This window comes from Telopea speciosissima, chromosome 1 (assembly GCF_018873765.1).
Source record: "Telopea speciosissima isolate NSW1024214 ecotype Mountain lineage chromosome 1, Tspe_v1, whole genome shotgun sequence".
Lineage (NCBI taxonomy): Eukaryota > Viridiplantae > Streptophyta > Magnoliopsida > Proteales > Proteaceae > Telopea > Telopea speciosissima.
This window is the reverse complement of record NC_057916.1, coordinates 15,318,767-15,344,159: the sequence shown is the minus strand read 5'-3', so window position 1 is coordinate 15,344,159 and position 25,393 is coordinate 15,318,767. Positions and strand designations below refer to the sequence as shown.

General features: G+C 40.7%; 1 protein-coding gene across 1 annotated transcript in view; it reads left to right on the top strand.

Moving 5' to 3' along the window:
• Positions 1 to 24,883, top strand: part of LOC122671046 (calcium-dependent protein kinase 13-like) — a 31,469-nt gene extending 6,586 nt beyond the window's left edge. Inside the window, exons 2-7 of the mRNA XM_043868140.1 lie at positions 10,959 to 11,102; positions 11,284 to 11,436; positions 12,561 to 12,676; positions 12,768 to 12,935; positions 24,396 to 24,626; positions 24,708 to 24,883. Coding sequence (XP_043724075.1) covers positions 10,959 to 11,102; positions 11,284 to 11,436; positions 12,561 to 12,676; positions 12,768 to 12,935; positions 24,396 to 24,626; positions 24,708 to 24,857 — 962 coding nt within the window. The 3' untranslated portion in view covers positions 24,858 to 24,883. The remainder of the gene's footprint in view (positions 1 to 10,958; positions 11,103 to 11,283; positions 11,437 to 12,560; positions 12,677 to 12,767; positions 12,936 to 24,395; positions 24,627 to 24,707) is intronic.
• Positions 24,884 to 25,393: the final 510 nt, after the last annotated feature.

The window sequence follows — 25,393 nt, the reverse complement described above, 5'->3', positions numbered from 1 at the left end:
GTAATGGTGCAATTAAGATGTTTAGTCCAATTGGCTAACAGATGAAAGATTAAGAGGCATTTTAGGAACATAAAAAACATGAGATAATGAAAGCATAGAGGACAAGGAAACAATACCATGACCAACAACATTAGTAGAACTATCGACAAGAATAACTTGTGATGGAGAGTCCAATTGCTGAAATGAAGAGAACAAATGAGGCTTACCAGTCATATGTGATGATGCACCTGAGTCAATGACTTAGGAAGTGGAGAATGAGGAAGTGAAACATGTGGGTAAACCTGAGTAAGCTAATGTTGCAGTAGATGTGGAAAAGGATGTCTCAAGTTGTTGAACTCTTTTCAGGAGTTGATTGATCATATCAGTGTGAGATGGACACCACCTCCAGGTGAAGGACCGTGATTAGTGTCACTGGATATCACAGCTTCAGTATTCCCTTTAGAAGCAGAAGTACTGGTATTGGCAAATTGCTGCTGTGACCACTGAGGCTTGTCATGTTTTAACCAACATTGGTCAACAGTATGATTGGGGCGACCTCAATGAATACACCAGCAAACAGCGGGTTCAGAAGGTGAATTATCACGACTACCCATATCATGTCCACGACCTCTCCCTGATCCATGGCCCCTACCATGACTGCGGCCACCACCATTAGCAACAAAAGCCGAATTGTCCTTGGAAGAGGAAGTGGAATCCGGTTTGACATTTTGACCAAGGAGGGAGATACAATCCGCTGAATTCTGCAATAGGCCTCATTCATGGATGGATCTTCTCACTAGCTAATAGCTGACTCTTGATGGGCTGAAGATCAGAGTCCAACGTAGATAGAAACTTGGCAGCGAGGAATTCTGCACGTTGAGACTTGAGAACATTGATGTCAGTGGAAAGTGGCTGATATACATTAAGTTCCTCTCACATTTCTTTAAGTGTACTATAGTAGTCACCAACAGACTTCCCATTCTGCTTGAAGGGGAAGAATTTTTCATACAAGTCATAGACACGAGGCATATTCTTATCTTGAGAAAAACTCTCTTTGAGCTCATCCCAAATGCCCTTTGCAGTTATATGAAACATAACATTGGCAGCAATAGAGGGTTCCATGCTGTTCCAGAGCCAACAGAGTAAAGTAGCATTCTCAGATTGCCAGTCCTTGTAATTATCAGCAGTAGGATCAGGTGGAGACATAGTCACATAATCCATCTTACGTTTGGCTATAATGTAAACCTCCACAGCCTGGGCCCAGAGAAGATAATTGGAAGCACTGTTTCATTTGATAGTAGTTATTTGGACATTGACATTGTCCCCTGGGGGCTTGGAGACAGCCATGGTGATAAAAGAAACTACCAGGAATCACAAATCAGCAATAAAAAACCACCACAGAATCTTTCAAGAGAGAGAGCAATGTGCTAGCAATATTGAAGGAAAGAATTATATACATAAACAGGCACCAGTCATGTAGTGGTAAAACAGAGTACCACAGGTAATGGTGGAGAATTCTGATAGCAGCAAAATCCAAGGCAGTGATCAGCCTATAAACCAGATTGAATTAGTAATGAAGAGGTGTCTTTAATACCCCAAAATATCAGCCAGAACAATTGGTTAGATCTGAAGTTATTTCAGAATTATGAGAACCCAGAAATTTCCCAAAGACCTCAAGCCAGCAGCAGGAGATTTGTAATTACTTCAGGTAGACAGCTTGGATCAGCACCATATTAGGATCAAAGGTCCTATTCAATGAGAGCTTTAATACCCCACAACCTGGAGAGGATCCAATCGAAGGATCAAAAGTAATTGCAGATTTGATATCTGCAAAAAAAAAATAAGAACGATCCATTCATTAGAATGTAATGGATCAGAAGTTCAACTAGTAGCAGTTCTCTTGTGAGAGTCCCTTCAGTCTTTCCAAAGGGCTGGTTAGCCGTGTAGTCACTATACAGAAGCCGCTAAACGCCCTCGATAGAAGGAGCTGTAGGAGGGAAAAAAAAAACCTCTAGGCCTGGCCCCGCGTTGAGGCCTCGAGCAGGCTTGTATCAACTCTCTCGTTAATCTGTCAAAAACAGAGTATCGCAATCTACATTGATGAGCTTCAAATAATGCAACGAAGTCTTCAATGTATCTTGATGTCGGTGGAGTAGGATATCTTCACAAAGTCAGGAAACCCTAGTTCTGTATTGTTTGATTAACTAGGGTTTCAAAACACAAGGTACAGCATGGGTTGCTGTGGACCACAAAAGAGAACCCAAGAGGACTCTCAAGATGGAATGAATGGAGCAACTGGATCTTTATGTTCTGATACTATAACTGATACCATGAAACAATACCAGTGCATTAATAAACCAGCAACCCTAGAGAGAAGAAGAGAAGAGAAGAGAGGAGAATGTAGCCCACGGTTTGAGAAGTACACTAACTAATCAAACCGTGGGACTGTGACTTGTATTTATAAATTGCAGAATACAACTTAAACACAGTTCCGCCGACTTAAAGTAACATAATAACAAACTACTTAAAACATCCTCCACAATATAAACCCAAACCAGTGCTAACAAATAGACTAACAGCAACATAAACCCAGACACACTTGACATAAATAATAGGAATTTCAAAGGGTAACTTAGTAGATAGGTGGGGGGAAAGGACTCAAAGGGAATTAAATCAAAAGACCCAGGACAATCTTGGAATTGACAGTAACTAAAGGATATGAAGATATTAAGGATAAAAGGGAGGGTTAGTTAAGTAAAACAATCAAAGGGATTAGAAATATTGAGACTAAAGGGGGAGAGAAGATTGTCTTCAACGCCAACGAGAAAGATGAGTTTGACTGGAACTCTTGGGTATGGCCTTAGACTCGCCTGAAACTTTCGGTGGAGGTCGATGACTGTAGGACGTACTGATTCCAACCAATGAAGCAGTCCAAATAAAGATCAAAAGATCAAAGGAAAATTTTGCAACTCAAGTCTGGCAGTTAGCAGAGACCAGATTTGATTTCAGGTTGAAATCTTCTAGCAGGATTGAACTTCAGGGACAAAGATCCATGGTTGAGTTGCCCAGAGTTAAGGTATTACTCCCCAGAATTTCACAGGCAATCAATGGTTATATATAGAGATATAACCAATCTATAGTTGCAGCAAAAGGGCACAAAGACAGGGGAACCGAAAGTCAGTTTTGACTGTAGTAACCCAGCAGTATTTCCAGATCTGTTAAGCTCTAATAGATAATGATGGATGGCTCTTAATATCCATAGAACAGCAGCAGACAAAAATAGATAACCAAATCAGTTATCAAGACTCACATGTACTGCTGGATTGAATAACATAGCAGAAATATCAATGCGCAAAAACTCTAATATATATATTTATTTATGAAAAGTGGGGTTCTTGAAGAATTATGCTGACACTTGTTACTGCATTTCTGCTGTTTTTTCTTTTCTGCCCTATACATTTTAGAGGGCGAGCCTTGGTGCAGTAGTAAGGGTGCTCCATTGTGACCACTCGAGTCTGGAAACAGCCTCTCTGCGAAAGCAGGGGTAAGGCTGCGTACATTATGACCCTCCCTAGACCCCTCAGTGGCAGAAGCCTCGTGCACTGGGTACGCCCTTATATATATATATATTTCCCCCACCCTTTTCTTCTTCATAGCTCTGATACCATGTAGCAAAACCTGCTCTTAGTATATATATATATTTTCATTCTCTATTAGAACTGCAAGGAGTAGGCATCCTAGGCTCTTTATTTATGATGTATTTGTTTATTTGAAGTAAGCTGTTTAGGTTCACGGAATTTTTCAGGATGGGCCATTTAAACTCTGCAACACAGTTACATTTCTCAACAAGTATTTGATGGATGCTGCATTAGTTGAGGAATATATTTAGGCACATTGATATAGACAGATTCTATGGCAAGCACTATGCTAGCCGCAAGCACCACAAGGGGGCTGGTCCATCTCACCAATTGGTGGACCAACCCAATGGGCCATAGGGCCAACCAGCCTAGGTGGGCCAGCCCGCATGGGCTGGGAGTTTTGGGTCTCTCACACCCAAATTGTGGGGGGGCAATTTAGTCCCTTTTTTTCATGATTCTCTAGCTGGCCGATGATGGTATTTCCAGAGTGGGGCCCACAAGCTTATATGGATTGGCTGGTGCTCTTGAAGGCTCTAGAAGACTGAACTGAAGAACTGAATTAGTTTCCTTTTCCTGTTTTCTCAAGGGGCAAGGTATTGCTGCCTATAATATGTATGAGCTCTTAGGAGCCTCCCCCATGATTTAGTTGATGAATGAAAGCTTGCTTTGGCAATTTATGTGTCCTGAGGCTGAGAGAGGATGGGAGGCTGAGAGAGCCGACCCCATCTTCCTATCTATCTATCCTTTCTATCTTCTTCTTCGCTCTCCTATCGATCTCCTCTGCTTCTACTACTGTGAGACCGCCACAAACTGCTACCGGCAACACTTGTGAAGGTCTCAATCAATTTTTAATCACCACCCAAGCCTGCTGCTGTTGCACACCTGCGGTTCAGGTTTCCTGCCCAGATCTGCTGCAATTTCAGATTTCAATAACTCTGCAACTAGCCATTGGAATTGGCTAAATTTTGGAGCACAAATCCCCCTCAACATCCTCTTCATTTGATCCAAACCTGGAGTTGTTCTGCTGGCTGATTTGGTTTTATTCACTAAGTTACTAATTCTGAGCTTAGTTTCTATTTTGGTGTCCTACTGTGATATCTCTACATCCAGCCATTAGTTTGAGCTGAGTTTTTTAGGGTTTCATCCTCCCTACTAGACCTCTATTTAGTAGGAATATCAGGCCCATACAAGTTGGGTAACTGCTGTTTTGGAAGTTGTCAATTTTCTGGTGTTGAGCCCTATTTCTAGACCTGCAGCTGCAGTGTTTTGGCTGCTGTTGAATGTGGGATTGGTTTATCTGTGGGTATCTTTGGGGTTAGTGTTAAGTGGATCTGAATTAGAACTCTATGCTTGGATGATTAATTCATCCCAAGCACCTTCTTATTTATAAGAATAATAGAATAGTGAAATATGTACATGAGCAATGTGGGACTAAACCACATAATACAAAACTAATAAAATAACAAAGAAAAAGGTCCAGGGGTATTCTGGCCATATATCTAACACTCCCCCTCAAGTTGGAGCATATATATCATGCATGCCCAACTTGACTAAGATAGGATGAAACAGCTTGCTACTCAGTCCCTTAGTGAACACATCAGCCAGTTGATCAGTAGACTTCACAAAAGGAACACAAATGAGGCCGGCCTCAAGCTTCTCCTTGATGAAATGTCGGTCAACCTCCACGTGTTTAGTACGATCATGCTGGACAGGGTTATGAGCAATGCTAATGGCTGCTTTATTGTGACAATAAAGCATCATGGGAAGATGGATAGCAACATCGATATCCTGTAATAATCCTGTAAGCCATAGAAGTTCACAAATTCCTTGGGCCATCGCACGAAACTCGGCCTCAGCACTGGATCTGGCCACAACATTCTGCTTCTTGCTACGCCATGTGACAAGGTTCCCACCAACAAAGGAACAGTAACTAGAGATTGATTTCTGTCGGAGAGACCAGCCCAATCGGCATCGTATAGGCTTCAATCTTAAGGTGACCGTGGGAGATAGAAGGATTCCCTTTCCTGGGAGCGGACTTCAAATACCTCAAAATACGACGATTTGCATCGCATCCATATGAGAGGAATAGGGATCATGCATGAATTGGCTCACCAAACTCACAAGAAGCGCAATGTCAGTCGTGTGTGAGAAAGGTAGATTAACTTGCCCACTAACCGATAAATACCCTTGTCAACAGGCTCACCCTCTTTCTCCCTAAGTTTTGTAGTAGCTTCCATAGGAGTATCCGAAGGATGATGACCTAGCAGCCCTGTCGGTCAATAGATCAAGGACATATTTTCTTTGAGAAAGAAAGATGCCCTTTGAAGAGCGAGCAACTTCTATCCCTAGAAAATATTTCAGAGGACCAAGATCTTTGACCTCAAACTCACGGCCAAGGAGGAGCTTCAAATCCCTGATAGCATCACCATCATTACTAGTGACCACAATATCATCCACATAGACTATGAGAAGAGTTACCTTGTCACCAACTCGTCGATAAACAAAGTGTGATCAGCATTACTCGCCTATAACCCGCTGAAATCATAGCCTTGTGAAATCGCCAAACCATGCCCTAGGTGATTGTTTCAGCCCATAAAGTGCACGCTTGATCCTACAGACCTTGCCCTTGGTCTGTCATCAGAGAAGCTTGGTGGAATGTCCATATATACCTCCTCCTCAAGCTCCCCATGGAGGAAAGCATTTTTGACATCTAACTGTTGAAGATCCCACCCAAGATTTATAGCACAAGATAATAGCACCCGGACAGTGTTGAGCTTCGCCACTGGTGCAAAGGTCTCCTGATAGTCAACTCCATAAGTTTGAATGAACCCTTTTGCAACCAGACGTGCCTTATATCAATCCACAGAACCATCAGCCTTCTGTTTGACCACGAAGACCCATCTACATCCAACTGGTTTCTTTCCCGGAGGAAGAGTCACAAGCTCCCATGTATTATTTTTATGTAGTGCTCTCATTTCTTCCAACATTGCTGCCTTCCACTTTCCATCTGTAGATGCTTCCTGCCAAGTTTTAGGAATCGAAACAGAAGAAAGAGAAGATACAAAAGCACGAAAAGATGGAGAAAGAGAGCTATAAGAAACAACACGAGATATGGGATGTAAAGTACTAGTCCTAGTACCTTTGCCGTGAGCAATAGGTAGGTCGGAAGAAGAGGGATTACCAGGAGATGGAGGATCTGGATTTGGAGCCGGCAATTGGATGGGTATTGGTGCTAAAGGGGATTGCAACTGCCCTCTGTTGGTTCTGCCCCTTGTGTAGGTGAGTATGTTGGAATTGTCAATTCTCTTCTGAAATTCACCAATAGTTCTCTGGACTGGAGTCAGCTCCCCCTGAATAGGAACATTAACAACACTATTTTCTATGGTCTCCCCCTGTAAAGGATTCCCATTAGGTGAGGGAGGAACAGCCGGAGGAGGTTGGACATCATCCAAAGGAGGTTGGGCATCAGTCAAAGGAGGCTGGGCAGCAGCCGTGGGTGCCGTCAAAGGAGGCTGGACAGCAGCCAGAGGAACCTCTAGTGGAGGAATCTCAAAGGGCACATCTTCACTAGAACTCTCCCCTTGAAGAGGTGGTGAAGAATAATAAGAAAGGGTCTCATGGAAAACAACATCCATACTCACCAAGGTACGACGGGAAGGGGGATGGTAACACTTATAACCTTTCTGGGTTGGAGAATAACCCAAGAAAATACAACGGAGCCCACGAGGCTCAAGCTTGCCTGGAGATCTGGTATCCCTAGCATAACACACACACCCAAATACTTTGGGAGGGACAATAAAGGAGGAATGGCCCAGTAAAATATCAGAGGGGGTACGGGAATTAAGAACCCGAGAAGGGAGCCTATTGATGAGATAGGCGGCAGTGAGAACCGCATCCCCCCAATATTGAGAAGGAACATTCCTCCCAAACATCAAAGCCTGGGCCATTTTCAACAAATGGCGGTTTTTTCTTTCTGCCACACCATTTTGGGCAGGTGTATCAACACAACTAGTTTGGTGAATAATGCCATGATCAGCCAAATATTTTTGAAATTGTGATTCAATAAACTCGGTTCCATTATCACTTCTCAATATTTGGAGAGTAGCCTGGAACTGAGTTTGAATCATCTTATGAAAATGCTGAAAACATGAGAAAACCTGATTTTTAGTGTGCAAAAGATATACCCAAGTGTTCCGAGAATGACAATCAATAAAAGAGACAAACCAACGATGACCAGAAATAGAGGGCTTGCGATTAGGGCCCCAAACATCAGAATGTACCAAATTAAAACAAGAAGAACTCCTTTTATTTGAAATGGGATAATTTGAACGTGTCTGTTTGGCCAGAACACAAGCCTCACAAAAAAAATCATCCTTAGTATGTAGGGTGACCAAACGAGGAAATAAATGAGCTAAAATTCCTAAAGGGGGGTGACCTAACCAAGAGTGCCACTGGTAAAGTTCAGAAGAGACCAAGGAGTTCTGATGCAGCGGAGAAGGCAATGGTGGTGGAGAGAAGCGACCGTCATCAAGCAGGTACAAGCCACCATGCACTTTACCCAATCCAATCGTCTTCCCAGAGGCCAGATCCTGAAACACACAATGAGATGGAAAAAAAGTGACTTTGCAGTTAAGATCACGAGTAATACTACTAATGGAAAGAAGGTTAGTAGTAAAATTAGGAATATGTAAAACAGAAGACAAGGGAAGAGAGGAAGTGCAGTTGATGAGTCCTTTTCCAGATATTGAAGAAAGGGACCCATCAGCCACTTTGACCTTATCTTTCCCAGAAGTGGGAGAATATCTGTGAAACAGACTAGAGGAACCGGTCATATGATCTGTAGCTCCAGAATCTATGATCCAAGGATGGGAAGCCACAGAAGCACAATGACCTACAAATGGAATACCTGGCCGGGCAAAGTGTGAACTGAAGGAGGCGAGGAATTGGCGATGGCGATGTAGTAGAGCGATGCGGGAAGTCCGAGCATACGTAGGAGTGCCTGTAGATCATCCGGATAGACCAGTGTCGATGCAGGAGTTGCGATATGATCTCGATCTAATGGGCCTTGGTTTTGTCTTTATCTTTGTCTTGGCAGCCCTTTTAGCTTCAAAATCAGCCGGTTTCCCATGAAGTTTCCAGCACTTCTCCTTGGTGTGGTAAGGTTTGTGACAGTACTCACAAACAACAGACCCTGTAGTAGAATCACCAAGAGAAGCAATGCCACTAGGTGCAGGAGTGGCAGGGGCAGCGGCCTGGAGAGCTGATCTGTCAGTAATAGGAGGGTGCAACATGGCAGCCCTACGGTTTTCTTCAGAGGAGACTAGGGCATATGACTGTTCAAGTGTGGGAAAAGGCTTGTGACCCAACACTTGAACCCGAATCTGATCATACTCCACATTTAATCCTGCCAAGAAATCATAAACCCTGATCTTGTCCATGTGTTGCTTATAAGAAGTAATATCTGCAGCTGTACTTGGGTGAAAATCAGAAAAATGGTCCAATTGCTGCCAAAGGCTGCGCAAGGTAGCATAGTATTTGGAGACTGTCAATTCTCCCTGAGTAGTGTGAAGGACCTTCTTCCTGATTTCATATACTTGGGAATCATTGCCAAGCTGTCCATAAGTCTCCTTGTAAGCAGCCCAAATTTCTGAGGCTGTATCAAGGAGAAGAAAATTGTGTTGTAGATCTGTAACCATAGAACCAATCAAGTAGGACATAAGAACTCCATTGTTGGCAAGCTACTTGTCTTGAGCAGCCCCAACCTCAGTAGGCATAGGAGTGGATCCCCTAATATGACCAGTAAGGCCACGGCTAGCAATGGCAAAGGAGGCAGACCTAGACCAAAGTAGGTAATTGGTGCCATCCAACTTGATTGGATTTGGAGAAGAAAGTATGATACTCTGGTTTGCTGTTTCCATCACCAACATAAGCAGCAGTCAAATCCACAGAGTCACCCATGGAGACAGTGAAGAATCCCAAATCGGAGAAGAGGGCTGTTGTGAAGAGAAAACCAAGAACACCTCCAAGTTAAGGGCTGAAACAAGGATGAAAGCCTTCTAATAATGAAGGAATAAGTGTCTCCAAGAATCAGCAACAGCAGCCAGAGAAAACCTTGAGATCGATATTTTCAGGGTTTTGAAAAAAACCCTGAAATTGCTGAAATTGATAAGATGATGTGAGGCTTGAAAAATGACTGTATGAGGCTGAAATTGCAGGCGAAGGACACTTGAACAGATGTTAAGCACTCCTCAAAAAATCAGAATTACCTGATAAGTGGAACCCCAAGATCGACAATTGTCAGGGTTTTGAAAAAAACCCTGAAAGTGTGAAGAGATATCGATCTTGAGGGCTGGAACTTGATGTAGCTTGATGTAGGTGCTGGAATACTGATCTGCCGCAGGTCTGAAACTCCAATATAGTGAACAAAATCCTTGTAATATAGTGTGAATCTGTCCAATGAAGGCTGAAGTCTTCAATATTCTCAGCAAAGGAGGGCAGCACCTTATCGATCAATTCTTCATATCATGAAGTGAGGTAACAAGGGAGGGCAGCAGCTGGATCAATAGATCACCTCATCAGTGCTGCCCTATGGGACAAAGAAGAACAATGCAAAACAGAGGAAAGAAGAGGAGAGAAGAGAACAGGAGAGAGATCGAGAATTAGAGAAGGGGAGGGAATCGTGGATGGTTCTAATTCATAACCAGCTCTGATACCATGTTAAATGGATCTGAATTAGAACTCTATGCTTGGATGATTAATTCATCCCAAGCACCTTCTTATTTATAAGAATAATAGAATAGTAAAATATGTACATGAGCAATGTGGGACTAAACCACATAATACAAAACTAATAAAATAACAAAGAAAAAGGTCCAGAATACCCCCACGGTATTCTGGCCATATATCTAACAGTTAGGTTACCTGTAATCTAGCCTTACATTACACATGGTATGAATGAATGATATATGGATATCCCCAAAGTGAATTGTGCTATTGCATGGTGGAAAGGGTCATTAAGATGGGGGCCTTTTTGAGTTAACTCTTGGACATTAAGGCACTCTAAACAGGATGCTAGTCTGTAGAGTACTTTTTATGTAGATGCAATCTAGTTGGGTTTCTTAGCATAACAAATGGTTCAGATTCTGATCACCAGCCTCCTTATCAGCATGAGTTGCTCAAATCTGGAACCAACTCACTTGCTAACCATAGTGCAATTTGGGCCAAGTCAGGTTGGGTTGGGTTAAGTCAAGCTGCAAGGATCTCTCTATTCATTAAACTTTCGACCGTGCATAGTATTTCACACTGATGTTTATGTAATGCTTATACTCTTGGTCATTCCAGGTGAAAGATTCTCTGAAATTGTTGGAAGTCCATACTACATGGCTCCAGAAGTGCTCAAGCGGAACTATGGACCTGAAATAGATATATGGAGTGCGGGAGTGATTCTCTACATCCTATTGTGTGGGGTTCCTCCATTTTGGGCTGGTAAGGTTCTTCCCTAGTAGAAGCCGTTCAATTAACTTTTTACAAGATGATACTTTCTGTTATGTGAACCAGAAATTGTAGTCAGTGATACTAGTTTTGAGTTTGAGATTTTAGCATGCCTTCTGATTAAGAGAAATGCTTCCGCTGTACTTATAATGAATTTTATGATTTTAAAATTCAGAGTCAGAGCAAGGGGTTGCACAGGCCATTCTCCGTGGGCTAATAGATTTTAAACGGGATCCATGGCCAAATATTTCGGAGACTGCAAAGAGTCTAGTTCGACAGATGTTGGAGCCTGACCCAAAGCTCCGGTTAACTGCAAAGCAAGTGCTTGGTATTGTATGCCTTTCTGTGCTAGTTAGTTTACAGATGGACCATCTAATTACTAAATGGACACAACTTTTATTAATAGTTAGACACATCAGACACCTCCAACATTGACCAATACGGGCATTTTGGCTAGCTGTTTTATATAAACACCGTATGTATCCTTTGTAAACTGAGATTCTTATGCTTCAACTTATGTATCTGATGTTCATCCGAACAAGGTTCATGAAATGGTTTGGTGTATTGAGTCGAGATGGCAGCTGCACTGCTATCTACCCTCATATTTTAGATCTGGCAGTAAATTATATGTCTATACTGTTTATGCATAGTTGCTTGTTTAGTGTCATCTGAAACCTTCACCATCTTTACTTTACCATATCAGGTGCACTTTTCGGTTGGGAGTGCTTCTGATGCAGAAAGTTTGGCTTTACTTATCTACCTGTTATTCATGGCAGGCACATGCACAGACATCCACATATACATGCTTGTATGTGTTAGTTGTGCCATTACTGTTTTGTTAACCACTGGAAACACATCATCATTTGTAATATGGTAGCTGTTTTGCAGAGCCTGCAGCATCAGATGCCTTTTGATGCATGCATAACTAGGGAGTTTAGACATCTCAATTTTGTCTTTTTATACTGAGCCAGTTGATCTTAAAAAATATAGTAGCTATTTGTCCATGCCTGTCAGTAGTTTCTTGACCATCTGCAACAAAATTTTGTTGTCCCCTTCTTCAAGACTCCGACCATAAAGTGAAGGTTCACTATAGAAAGTTGTGGCAGCTCTATGTACATGTATTTCATGGGAAATTACACGTTGGAAATTCGACTATTAGCTCCTAAAACTGGATCATCTTATAGGATGCCTGGATGCTTATCACAAGTATCAACATATGATATGAAAAATGATGGATAGCTGTACCTGGACATAGATAGCCATTTTCTGGACAATGTTTTTGAAACCACACTAGCTTTCTGTAAAATAGAAAAACAGAAAGAAAGAGGTGGGTCAGGGGGAGAAAGTGCTTCGCTTAATAAATCTACAAATATCAATGTTGTTAATGTTAAAATTGAGTACCCCACTATTTGTGTATTCTTCCATGATGTCTATCTTGTTCACTGGTTGCAGAGCATCCTTGGCTCCAAAATGCGAAAAAAGCTCCAAATGTTCCCCTTGGAGATGTTGTCAAGTCAAGGCTTAAACAGTTTTCTATGATGAACAGATTCAAGAGGAAAGCCTTGAGGGTTGGTTCACATTTCTATGGTCTTTTTTCCTGTTTCTCTGTCAGTCGATTTTGTACCAAGATATCTAATACTAAAGGGGGCTGTCAAATAGGTCATTGCAGATCATTTATCCATTGAAGAAGTTGAAGATATCAAAGAAATGTTTGTGAAAATGGACACAGATAATGATGGTATTGTCTCAATTGAGGAACTGAAAGTTGGACTTCAAAAGTTTGGCTCTCAACTTGCAGAATCTGAGGTGCAGATGCTAATTGAAGCTGTGAGTGGACACTAACCTGTATACCTGATGCTAAGCCTAGAAACCTGTAGTCTCTTTCGTTACTGTTTACCACTCACTATTGTGGATGTGTGGATCAACTTTAAACAAGCTTCTTTTGTTTGTCTGGTTTTTGTTTTTCTGATAATTTTCTTTGAGTTTTTATTGTTATGAGGTTGGATATATGTATACTGATTAAAGGGTCAACTGCATAAATGTTGTAGTTCATTAACCAGTACACATATTTTATCATACATCATTGTAAATGTTTGTTTAAGGTTCATCTTAACCCATCTTCTGCTGAAGGACTTATATGTAATGAAGTGATTTCAATTTCGGTTCTGATTTTGATCATGGCCGACATCAAAATATTTCAGTTGTAAAATTTTAGTCCATCTTACTTTGTTTATGTTGCAAAAAAGTGGGGAAAATGGTTAAAGTTCTAGTAGGAGCTAAGATGATTGACTATTGGAAGTACACAGAGAAATCAATGCAAGGTGGACCATATGTTTAAGTTGGAGTTCCAAATTTGACACATGGTAGCATAGGGGACTCCCCTACCTCTCCAACTGTTGGAATTTCCATCTCATCTGCCACATGGCTCAAAACCTGTGGGATATTGTGCCGGGTCCTGTGCAACATCAATTTTGTCTTTGTCCTTTGTTACCTTCACTCTCTCTTGGAATGATGGGTTACTAGGAGCCTACGAAACTAGGTTTAGAAACTCAGTTGAAAATCAGAATCACAGTGAAGGGGAAAAGACCAGATTTAGGAGAAATTCAATAAGTAATTATCAACAACTTGGATGGAAATGAAATTCTGGTCGGATGCTAATTTAATGGTATAGAATAAGAATAAACAAGGGCGTATCCAATGCACAAGGCTCCTGCCACTGTGGGGTCTGGGGAGGGTCATAATGTACGCAGCCTTACCTCTGCTTTCGCAGAGAGGCTGTTTCCAGAATGGTATAGAATAAGAATAACTCCTCAAAATATGATTGAAATCAGATTGTCAGATCTGGAATTATGGACTAATCCTATTGGCAATAGGACTCTAGAAGAATCCCACTTGAAGTAGGACTCTAAGAAATCAACACCAAAATCAAATTTTGAAACTGTGGCTTTGTTTAGAATACTATCCGATTACCAAATATGAATTCAGATTTGAAAACTGAGATGTAAACAGTGAGAAACAGAAGTTTCCAGCAACTAGAACATGAAGAATAACTGAACAGAAAACCACTTGAAGTAGGACTCTTAAGAAATCATCACCAAAATCAAAATTTGAAACTGTGGGTTTGTTTAGAATACTATCCGATTACCAAATATGAAATCAGATTTGAAAACTGAGATGTAAATAGTGAGAAACAGAAATTTCCAGCAACTAGAACATGAAGAATTACCGAACAGAAAACCAGAAATTACTAACCTGAATCAATGATAGACTAGAAGAACGGAGGAATAGAAGAAAGATATGCAACAAGCATCCGACCTGAAACTAAACTAATATCCCATCATCGAACCTTAGCATCTTACCAAGGGTTGTTGCATCCCATAATAGAGCATTCTGAATCCCACAGAACATGGAGGCAGCAAGAGCCAATTTTTATTCAATAGCAAAATCATATGGAGCTCTATGGCTCTTACAAGTTACATCAATATATAGAAACTAAAAGTGTATTTACAATAGGAAAGGAAAGTGTAATTGAAATAGGAAAGAGGGAAATACGTGTTGGGCATGGGGAGTCAGAAAGCATTTAGACCAAGTGCAATGGCGTTTGGTGGGTTGTCATTGTTTGTTGGCAACTTACTTGATTGTTGTCATTGTTGGCAACATTCTTGGTCTTAGTTGAGCCAACACATTGTGAAGATGTGTGTTTGGTGGTGCTTGAGAGCTTGGAGTGTGGACAAGGCGATGTGCAGTGTGTTTTGTTGGGCCAACACAAGGTGAAGATGTGTGTTTGGTGGTGCTTGAGACCTTGGAGTGTGGACAAGGTGATGCGTAATGTATTTTGTTGGAGAAATGCAGCAGCAGCCCCGAATCAACGTCGCAATGACATTGTTCGAGGTCGACAGACGACCTCTCGATGTCGACAGACGACCTTTCGATGTCGAGTAGTGTAAATAAAAAGACGACTAACAATCGACATACTGAAGATTCTCTTCAACATTTGGCTAGGGCAATCAATAGTATAATAAATTAATTAGATGTCGACGGAGGATCTCTCGATGTCAAGTGGTGCATGTGGAATGACGTCTGATGATCGACGTTCAAAAGATTTTGTTCGACATTTGGTTTGGGCAGTCAACATCGGAACAAATCATATTGATGTCGACACCGAAAGGTATGCATGTCTTTTCACATTTTTCTTTTGTTTTCTACAAAAGGAGGCAACTATGGCTTTTATTGGGTTGCGCCAAAAAGAGAAGAAAACCCTTAAGAAGAGAGGAGAGTGAGAAAAAGGTCATCCTATGCTACAATGTTGATTGTTTGATGCTAGTATCTCTTTGGAAAGTTCAGGAAGATCAAAACTTCACCATCTGATGCTGCAAGAACGTAAATCGAAGAGGAGAACATAGCTTGCAAGTTCTTATCAGTTTAGGTTACTTCCAAGGGAGGTAACTTATGTTTTTGCAAACCTTTTTTATATTGTTCTAGGATAAGAAATTGGTTATTCCTAGTTCATTGAATGTATTGAGGGTTGGGTTTGCCTATTTACTTTGATTAAATTTGTAATCACTATCAAGTGGGTGCTTGGTAGTTTCTAGGGTTGTGGCCCTATTACTTTTGTGGGTGCAAAAAGGTGTAACAGGGATGGGTGCTCCTGGGTCGTTGTAAGGACCTCAAAATACCAAAATAATGGTAGCATATTGAGCAATATACGAAGCCCCAATCTAGGCATTGCTCCTAGACGTAGACACATTTCTAAACCACGCAAAACTCTGTCTCTTGTGGTGTGTGTGTTGTTTGTTTGCTTGGATATATTGGTGTATATTTGATGCAGGATGGGTATGCACACCGGATAAACGTTGCTACATATTCATGATTGCATGTAGTTGAGAGGCAAGGTGTTGCATACGAGTGTGTGCTTGTGATTGGTAAAACCCTTCAATCAGCTCTATGCGAGATCATTCTTGATACAAGGCCTAAGCTATGCATGTCTTTCTTCACTACTCCTAAGGTCATTTTAGGTCTACTCCCTGGCTATTTTAGTTCCTTCGATCTGAATCAAATCACTCCTCCATACCATAGTTATCAAGGCGACCGTGGCGTTTTAGAGGGTTAAAAATCAAGGCGACACCGCCATAGCGGAAAGACACCCGCCTAGGCATCCAAGGAGTCTGGACGCCTAGGCGACGCCTTGATAACGATGCTCCATACTAGAGCATCCAAAGGCCTCTGTTGAACATGGCCATGCCACCTCAAACGACTTTCTCATAGCTTATCATGTATCGGAGCTACTCCCAAACCAGCTCTAATATGATCATTCCTTACTTTATCCTCCCTAGTTTTGCTACTCATCCATCTCAACATCCTCATCTCTGCTACATGAAGTTTGTCTATATGATGCTTCTTAACTACCCAACATTCAGCACCATACATCATTGCCGGTCGTATGACTATCCTATAGAATTTTCCTTTAAGTTATAAAGAAATACGCTGATCACACAACACTCCAGACGTACCTCTTCACTTCATCCATCGTATTTTAATACTCTGAAACTTAATCCTCTATATCACCTTCTTTATTTATGATTGAGCCAAGATACCTAAATCAATCACTTTGCGGTATCTCCCTCTCATCGATTTTCACCACCTCATTAATCGTCCTAGTGTAACCAAAGTTACACACCATATACTGCGTCTTCATTCTACTTATCTTAAATTTTTTGATTCCAAGGTTGATCTCCAATTCTCCATAACTCTAACTTGGCGTTAATCCCTACTTTTGTCTCATCCACCAAAACAATATCGTCAACAAAAAGCATACACCAAGGAACCTCATCTTGAATGTCTATGGTTAAATCATCCATGACAGGCGCAAACAAATAAGGTTTTAAAGCTGATTTTTTGATGTAACCTAATTGTAATTGGAAATTCACTACCTTGACACCCCATAGTTCTTACACTTGTCACCGCACCATCATACATATCTTTAATTATGTCCATATATTTACTTCAAACACTTCTCTTCTCTAGTACTTGCCAGATTTACTCTCCAAGGACTTTGTCATAAGTTTTTTCTAGGTCAATAAAAACCATATGGAGATCCTTCTTGCACTCTCTAAATCTTTCTATAAGTCTCCTAATTAGGTAAATAGCGTCCGTCATGGATCTTCCTGGCATAAAACTAAAGTGGTTCTCCGTAATAGTAGTTTCTTGTCTCAAGTGGGTTTCAATAACCCTCTCCCATAATTTTATAGTATGACTAATTAGTTTTATGCCTCTATATTTATTGCAGCTTTGAATATGACCTTTAGTTTTGTAAATTGGAACCACAATGCTTCTCCTCCATTCATCTGGCATTTTCCTTATGCTTATAATCTTATTAAACAACTTGGTTAGCCACAATAAACCACAAATTCCTAAGCTCTTCCACAATACTATTGGCATCTCATCTGGGCCATGTGTCGTGCCTACTTTCATCCTCCTTAGAGCTTCTTTTATTTTAGACACCCTAATTCTTCGTATATATCTACGACATGTGGTGTCTTGATGGATAATGCATTAATGCAATCTTCCGGAACACTACTACTCGAAGTGCCTTCATTTAGTAGGCTGCAGAAATTACCTTCCCATCTCTTTTTAATGTCCTCACCCCTTATTATTACTTTACCATCTTCACTTTTAATACCTCTAACATGATCGAGATATCTACTCTTCCTTTCCCTCACTTTAGCTATTTTATAAATAGTTTTTTTCCCTTCCTTAGTGCTCGGATTGTTATAAAGATCTTCATATTTCTTTGCCCTTGTTTTTACCACAATCTTCTTAGCTTTATTTCTTGCAAATTTATACCTTTGTAGATCCTCTACATCCATAGTTCTTTGCCGTGTCTTAAAACTAGCTTTCTTAGTCCTAATGCCTGTTTGAACCTCATCATCCTACCATCAAGTCTCTCTGAAAGAATGATGTTTTCCTTTTGATTCGCCTAGGACATCTTTAGCAACCTTCTTAATACAAGTAGTCATTACACATCATATTAGTGTCTCCCTCGAAGTCCTACTATCCTTGTTTGACCACTTCATAAGTAAATGATTTCAAAGTATCTCCTTTTAAGCTCCACCACCTTATCCTAAGGCAAATATGATCACCTTTCTTATGATTATGTGTAGTGAGACACATATCAGACCTTCTAGTTAAGTAGAAATCTATTTGGCTACTATGATGTCCACTTTTGAAAGTAACAAAATGCTCCTCTCTCTTTTCAAAGTAAGTGTTTACAATGGATAAATCATAGGCTATTGCAAAATCAAAAATTGAGATCCCCTCCTCATTCCTTTCTCCAAAACCATATCCTCCATGTATACCTTCATAGCCTCTATGATCTTTCCCAACATGTCCATTTAGATCACCCACTATAATAATATTTTCTCTTGACGAAAACTTTGCACTAATCCATCCATGTATTCCCAAAATTGTAACTTACTACTTTCATCCATTCCTACTTGAGGTGCGTAAGCGCTAATTATATTGACAACCTCTTTCTCCAACACAAGCTTGATGGATATAATTCTATCTCTGAATCTTTTAACATCCACAGCATCATTCTTTAAATCTTTATCTACTACTATGCCCAAAGCTTAAAGTCATCCAACTCCTTAGCTTTTTTACCCTTCCATCTAGTTTCTTGAATACAGGCTATGTTAATCCTTCTTCTCCTCATAACATCTATCAATTCTCGACTCTTACCTGTTAAAGATCCAATGTTCCAAGATGCTAATCTAATCCTACGCTTTTGGACTAGCTTCTTTACCCATACTCGTCTAGGATTTGAGAACCCTTGCCTATTTGTCACCGCATCCGGGTGACGGCGCGGCGTGTTGCTTAGAGGGGACACCCTAGTCAACCCTTGCTCACTTTTCACTACACCCGGGTCATAGTGTAGTGCGTCGCTTATTCTGTCGGGGAACACCCTAGCGTAACGTTTATAATATAAGGTTGTAGAATCCATGTAAAGGGGTTTGGCTGAGTTTTTTTTTTTTCGGTGCTGGCTGCCGACATGACCCCCCAACCCTCCTCCTTTATCTGGGCTTGAGACTGGCAGCAAACAGTGTCGGAGTTTGAGAGTGTTAAACTGTATGTAATATGCTGTGGGGGGCATATTTGGGCTTTCACTCCTTCACCGACTCTGTCTAGAAGAGTCGGTTAGTGAAGGGGCAGATATGTAATTTTTCCTCGGAAATTTTATTGTAAATAAAGCTCTTGGGCTGGTCACATCGATCACTCAAGCATTACAACATCTGTTCAGCTCTGCTAACATGGTATCAGAGCCATAAATCTGATCTAGGTTACAAAACAGCCCCCTTCCCCCCCTCCCACCCATCGTTTCACTTTCTTCTCTTCTTTTCTCGGTCTTCTTCTCTCTTTTCCTTCTTGGTTCCAATCACTCTTCAAGGGCAGCACTAATGAGGTGATCAATCGATCTAGTTGCTGCCCTCCTCTTCACCTCAACCAATCAAGCAATGATTTAGAAAAAATTCTGGAACTATAGCTGCTGCCCTCCTTCCTGCGATTTGGAGTCGTCACCTTTTTTTTTTGGAGATCGAGTCTTCCTCTATTGGAGATCTACATCTGCCATTTGGGACAGCATCTATCACATCCATCTTCAGATGACAGAAGCTTATTTGATTCTATCGAGATCTCAATTTTGGGTTTTTCTTCGAAAACCTGCTTTATCGAGTTTGCGGCTGCCCTTGCCGGATGCTGCTGATTTTTTGAAGGAAGGATTGTATACCATGAAGGTGCACTCGATCCAATTTTTTGCCCTTTCTCTTGGCTAATATTGAAGATCTTGGGTTTCCCCTTTTTCAGAGTCTATTTATTTTCCCAGAAATCGATCTGAGTTTTTGGGGGTTTTTTTTCCCTTATCGAATTGCACTCTTCTTAGTTGCTGGTTATTGATCGATGGGCACTAATTCAGACATCAATACAGCCACATCAGGACTGGAAGGACAGACTCGCAATGAGTACCTTCCCTATGCTGCTGTCATAAAACTTGATAGTACCAACTACCTAATGTGGTCTAGGTCTACCTACTTGTCCATTGCTAGTCGTGGCCTTACAGGACACATTACTGGGACTGTTGTGAAGCCATCTAAAGAAGGGGTTGCTCTAGATCAATGGATCTCCAATGATTCCATGGTAATGTCCTTTCTTTTGACTTCAATGCAATCTGATCTTGCTAGTGGATATTTGCTTTTGGATACTGCCACTCAAATCTGGACAGGTGCAAAAGGGACCTATGGACAAGTGGGAAATGATGCCCAAGTGTATGAACTTTGTTCCAAAGTTCATGACACCTCCCAAAAAGAACTGTCCACCTCTCAGTACTATGCTGTTCTTCGTAGCCTGTGGCAACAATTGGATCATTACAGTGATTATCAGCCTACTAATGCACTTGACATTGCCACTTATCGCAAGCATGTAGACAAAATCAGACTGTGTGACTTCTTGGCTGGGCTGAAAGTTGAATACGATCAGATTCGTGTTCAAGTACTTAGTAGATCACCTTTTCCTACCCTGAAGCAGGCTTATGCCTTGGTACATACTAAAGAGACTCGTCGGGCTGCCATGCTTCAAGCACCAGAAACTAGCAAGTTGAGACCACCACCACTCTAGCATTGGTACCTATCCAATTGGAGTCTCTTGAACCAGATCCGATTTCTCCTGGTAATGTTTTTTCTCCTGAGTCTATTTCTGAATCCTCTCCTGAGTTACCTATTCCTCTTCGCAAAGGTACCAGGGCTTGCACCCAACTTCCTATATCTCATGTTGTTTCTTATGATTCATTATCTCCTTCCTATTGTACCTTTGTTTCCTCTCTTTCCTCTGTTTGCATTCCACAAAATTGGCAGGAAGCTATTACAGATACAAAGTGAAAAACAGCTATGGTAGAAGAAATGAAGGCCCGGAAGAAAAATAATACATGGGAGCTTGTGGCTCTTCCTCCAGGGAAGAAACCAGTTGGTCGTAAGTGGATCTTTCTGGTCAAGTAGAAGGTAGATGGTAGTGTGGACAGATACAAGGCAAGGCTGGTTGCTAAAGGGTTCACATAGACATATGGAATCGACTACCAGGAGACTTTTGCTCTAGTGGCAAAGCTTAACACTCCGATACGTACCAATACCATCGATACATTCAATAAAAAAAAAGCCATTTGCATTCACAGACTTGATACAACTCCTAATCTAACGAAAAAATGAAAGGAAAACTCTCGACCAAGAGTCTAAAATCTTGCATTTAATCTTGGTTTTTCACACTTTTAGACTAAAAAACAAATCAAGGAGTGCTACAACATCATCCTTTGCATCATCCAATACTCTTCATGGCTATAGACGATTACAACATGTAAAAAACCTCATCTTTTATAACAATTTCAATTTATGCACTTGTTTGGTTATACATTATTCACCATTTTAGTGTTTATGCATGACACGTATTATATATTGCTTATTTATATTGTTTTTTGTTCCAAAAGTGTACTTCCATGTGTATCTTGACCATTTCTATGCGTATTTGTATTGTTCGATACGTATCTCCGATACGATACGATGTCTCTTAAAATCACCCGACCGATATGATACCCGATACCGATACTTTAAACCTTGTATACATGTATATAAAATTATATGCATTGTAATTAATCCAGGGCCGAGCTCAACCTGAGGCCTCAATCTAGGCTGGCCCAGCCCTGCCAGGGCTGGGAAAAAATTAAACCCAATCCCTCCTTGCTGACTGAAAAACTGGGCCAAGGCCCTGTCCGGGCTCAGGGCGAGCTCGGGTTTGCCAGGCCAAATTGACACCCCTAAAAAAGAGCTCTCTTAGAGTGAATTTAGCAGTCTTTTCTGCCTGTGAAGGACAGTAACATGGTGTTTCTTTTATTTATGAGAAAATAAAGTACACACTGTCAATGTGTACTTCCCTCTCAGTTTCTCTCCTCTGTCCTCTTTCATTAAATATGTGGCCCCCCTTCTCTCTCATTAAATATACCATTTCGCTACCCGCTATTGCTGCATGTAGATCCCTCTCCCTTTTTTTTTTTGTATTGGTTTGTATGTACAATAGAAGCAGAATTGATCTAGGACAGGTTTGTTAATCCACATCTTTCATCACAATCAGTACTATTCCAGACAAAAGAGTATGATTTATTGGGGTTAATGGGCTGCTGTATTTGAAAGAACAAATGGAATGCTGTTAGAAAATGAAAATGGAGGTTGGGAGAAATATGTTGGAACAAACAACAACTGATTTGGGGAATCAAATAGGATGGTCTGTTATAGATGTAGAGTTTGAAAGAGAGGAGAAGTGGACAGAAGAAGAAAAAGAAGATCATCTTGGCTTCACACGAACTTGGATTCACTCCAAGGTTTGCATAGGATCACTCATGTGTTCATTTTTCCATTCTTCCTTGTCTTCCATCTCCAAATAGTCTTTTTAAATCCAAAATGAAAAAAAAAAAAGAAGAATGAATAACTCCCTAATAACTACTTTTCCAGCAATAACTAACCCATAATAACTACTTCTCCAACAATAACTCCCTTACAACATTAGTACATAACAATTCTGGCTCCAAATAAAAATACAACAAAATAATAAAAAGAAATAACATAATGCTGGTCATCTAGCCATATAATGAAGTGACATGTGGCTGCATAAATCCTTGAGTGATGTCCTCATCAAGAATCTTGCTGTCTGACACAATTGAAATGCGTTTAAAACGCCATCAATTTAAAAGTGCTCACTTTTTTATTATAAAATTAAATAACATCAGCAGTTGACAGTTCACTGACAACTCAAAAAGAGAACTTTAAAATTAAACTCAAAGCCTGCCTATAGGCTGAGCTGCTGAGCTTGAGCTAGGAATACTTTATCTCCCATAGACTTTTATAATAGTCCTACACTCCTACTCTTACATCTGCCCCTACCTGATGTAGGACTAAAGGCACTTGTGAGTTGTGAATCTCTCTCTCTCTCTCTCTAGGCAGCCCCACCATTATCAAAGTGTGTCCTTTTTTTGTGTTATAACTTAAAACATTTCAAAAAAGAAGTGCCAAGCCTGACTCTAATCCACATTGTGGTCCAAGCCCACACCATGTACTGTAGTCATAGTGGCATGGGCTTGATGATTGCGGACGAGGTGGGCCAAATATAAGCCCTAATTAAGTAAGCCCCACATGTTAACAAGAGAACAATAGATGGAACCATTTATTATTGGCCGGTTGGCCCAGTATCAATGGACAATTTTGATTCTGACCGTCAGAACCATAGTTATTATTGCCATTTTTTTTGGGTCCTGCAGTGTTCAAATTTAACCATTTAAAATCCATATTGTCCGTTTTTGTTTTTTGGGGTCATTCTTGAAAATTTGACCATTTTTTTACCGCTTCTTTCGATTTTTAAAACTTTTTAAACATACTGTACCGAACAAATTTTTTTTTGCACTTCCCATTTTAACTGATGGTCCGACATGAATAAATGGTGTCTGCTGTAGCAAAATTTTGAAAACTTGAAAAATGGAAGTCATTTTATGTATAACTCTAGAAGAAGTGGTGAGGAAAGACATGCATAGGTCAGGAGTTGTAACAAGTATGGTTTTGAATAGGCTGATTGGAGAAAAAGGATCCATGTAGCTAACCTCATTTAGTTGGGATTAGGCTGAGTTGAATTGAGTATTTTATGTTTGTCTAAAGTAGGAAGGTTTCTTATGGATTTTTTTTTTTCTGGTCTATCTTCTTCGTCGCCAAGAGCTTCAACATCACATGAATGAATGGTTTGAGGAAGTGGATTGGAATTGGAAAAATCCCGATTCTGATTCCAGCTGATTCGAATCGTCTGATTCTTACTGGATTTCTAGGGTTCGGTGCTATTCTTGTCGAGTCAGAGTCGGAATCGGAATCAGAATAGGCAGAGGCCAATCCCGTTGCTAGTTCTGGTTCTCTAGAACCATGTATGAATGACAACCAAAAAGAAAAGCTTAGTGGAAGGGAAACTAATGATCACTATCTCAGCCTTGAGATCAAAAGGGGCAGGAAATAATTTTTTGATAATAATCAGGTTATCATCTTTGAGAATGTTTTCTGGTCTAAAAAACTTTTGACTTATATGGTGTTTCCTGTTGTTAAGATCCTCATCTACAGCCTATATTTGATCTTTTGGTTATAGAAAATGCTAAGCAACAGGGAACATAAGATGGTGACACAGGTTCGTTATCTTCTAATGAGACATCTTTGTTGGAAACAGGTAGATACCAATGGGAAAGGAAAACTTGATTATGGAGAATTTGTTGCTGTGTCCCTCCATCTACAAAGAATGGCCCATGATGAGCATCTTCGCAAGGCCTTCTCCTATTTTGATAAGGATGGCAATGGTTATATTGATCCGGAAGAGCTCCAGGATGCATTGATGGAGGATGGAGCCATCACCAGTGCAGATGTTGCAAATGACATCTTCCAAGAAGTAGACACTGACAAGGTGGGAACTTCAGGAAATTCTTTATGACCCTAGCATGGATTCTGTGTTTTCCAACTTCACCTCAATGTTAATGAAATGCAGGATGGGAAAATCAGCTATGATGAATTTGCTGCAATGATGAAAACTGGAACAGACTGGAGGAAGGCTTCTCGGCACTACTCAAGAGGAAGGTTTAATAGCCTCAGTGTAAAGCTGATGAAGGATGGTTCTTTGAATACAGGCTGTGAGTAGCATACAGCTGAGGTGGATCTCACTGGCCAATACAAGCAGAGTCCTTGGGATATTTTCCAGTTATATATCGAGACTATTTTTTCTCATTTCCTCTTTGATTTTTTAGAGGGGGGGGGGTGTGTGGGCTTAATTAAGCTGGCCCCCTTTTGATTGGTGGCTTACAGGGGTCCTGGAGAGGTGAGTTAATTGTTGTCATCTTTCTTCCACTGCTAAATGAGTAGGAACAGTGTCTTATGTCACATAATGTATGTTGTATGATTCTGTCCTTTCTTACCATGTCAAACTCCTGCGGGTATTCCATGTGCAGAACTCGTATTCGTGGGATTTATGGCACTGTAGTATTTCCTTGTAAAAGAAAATTGTCTTTTATGTTTGCTGTTTCATTGCCTGTTGGGGTGCGGTTAGGATGAGAAGAGGTTTAGTTTATATTAGTGCCGCTGTGAACTGATACTAACTGTGATAACTGCTGTTTTGTACTGCTAGAGTTTATAACCCATGACTATGTTACTCCGTGTTTAGTTTGTTGTCTGTATATT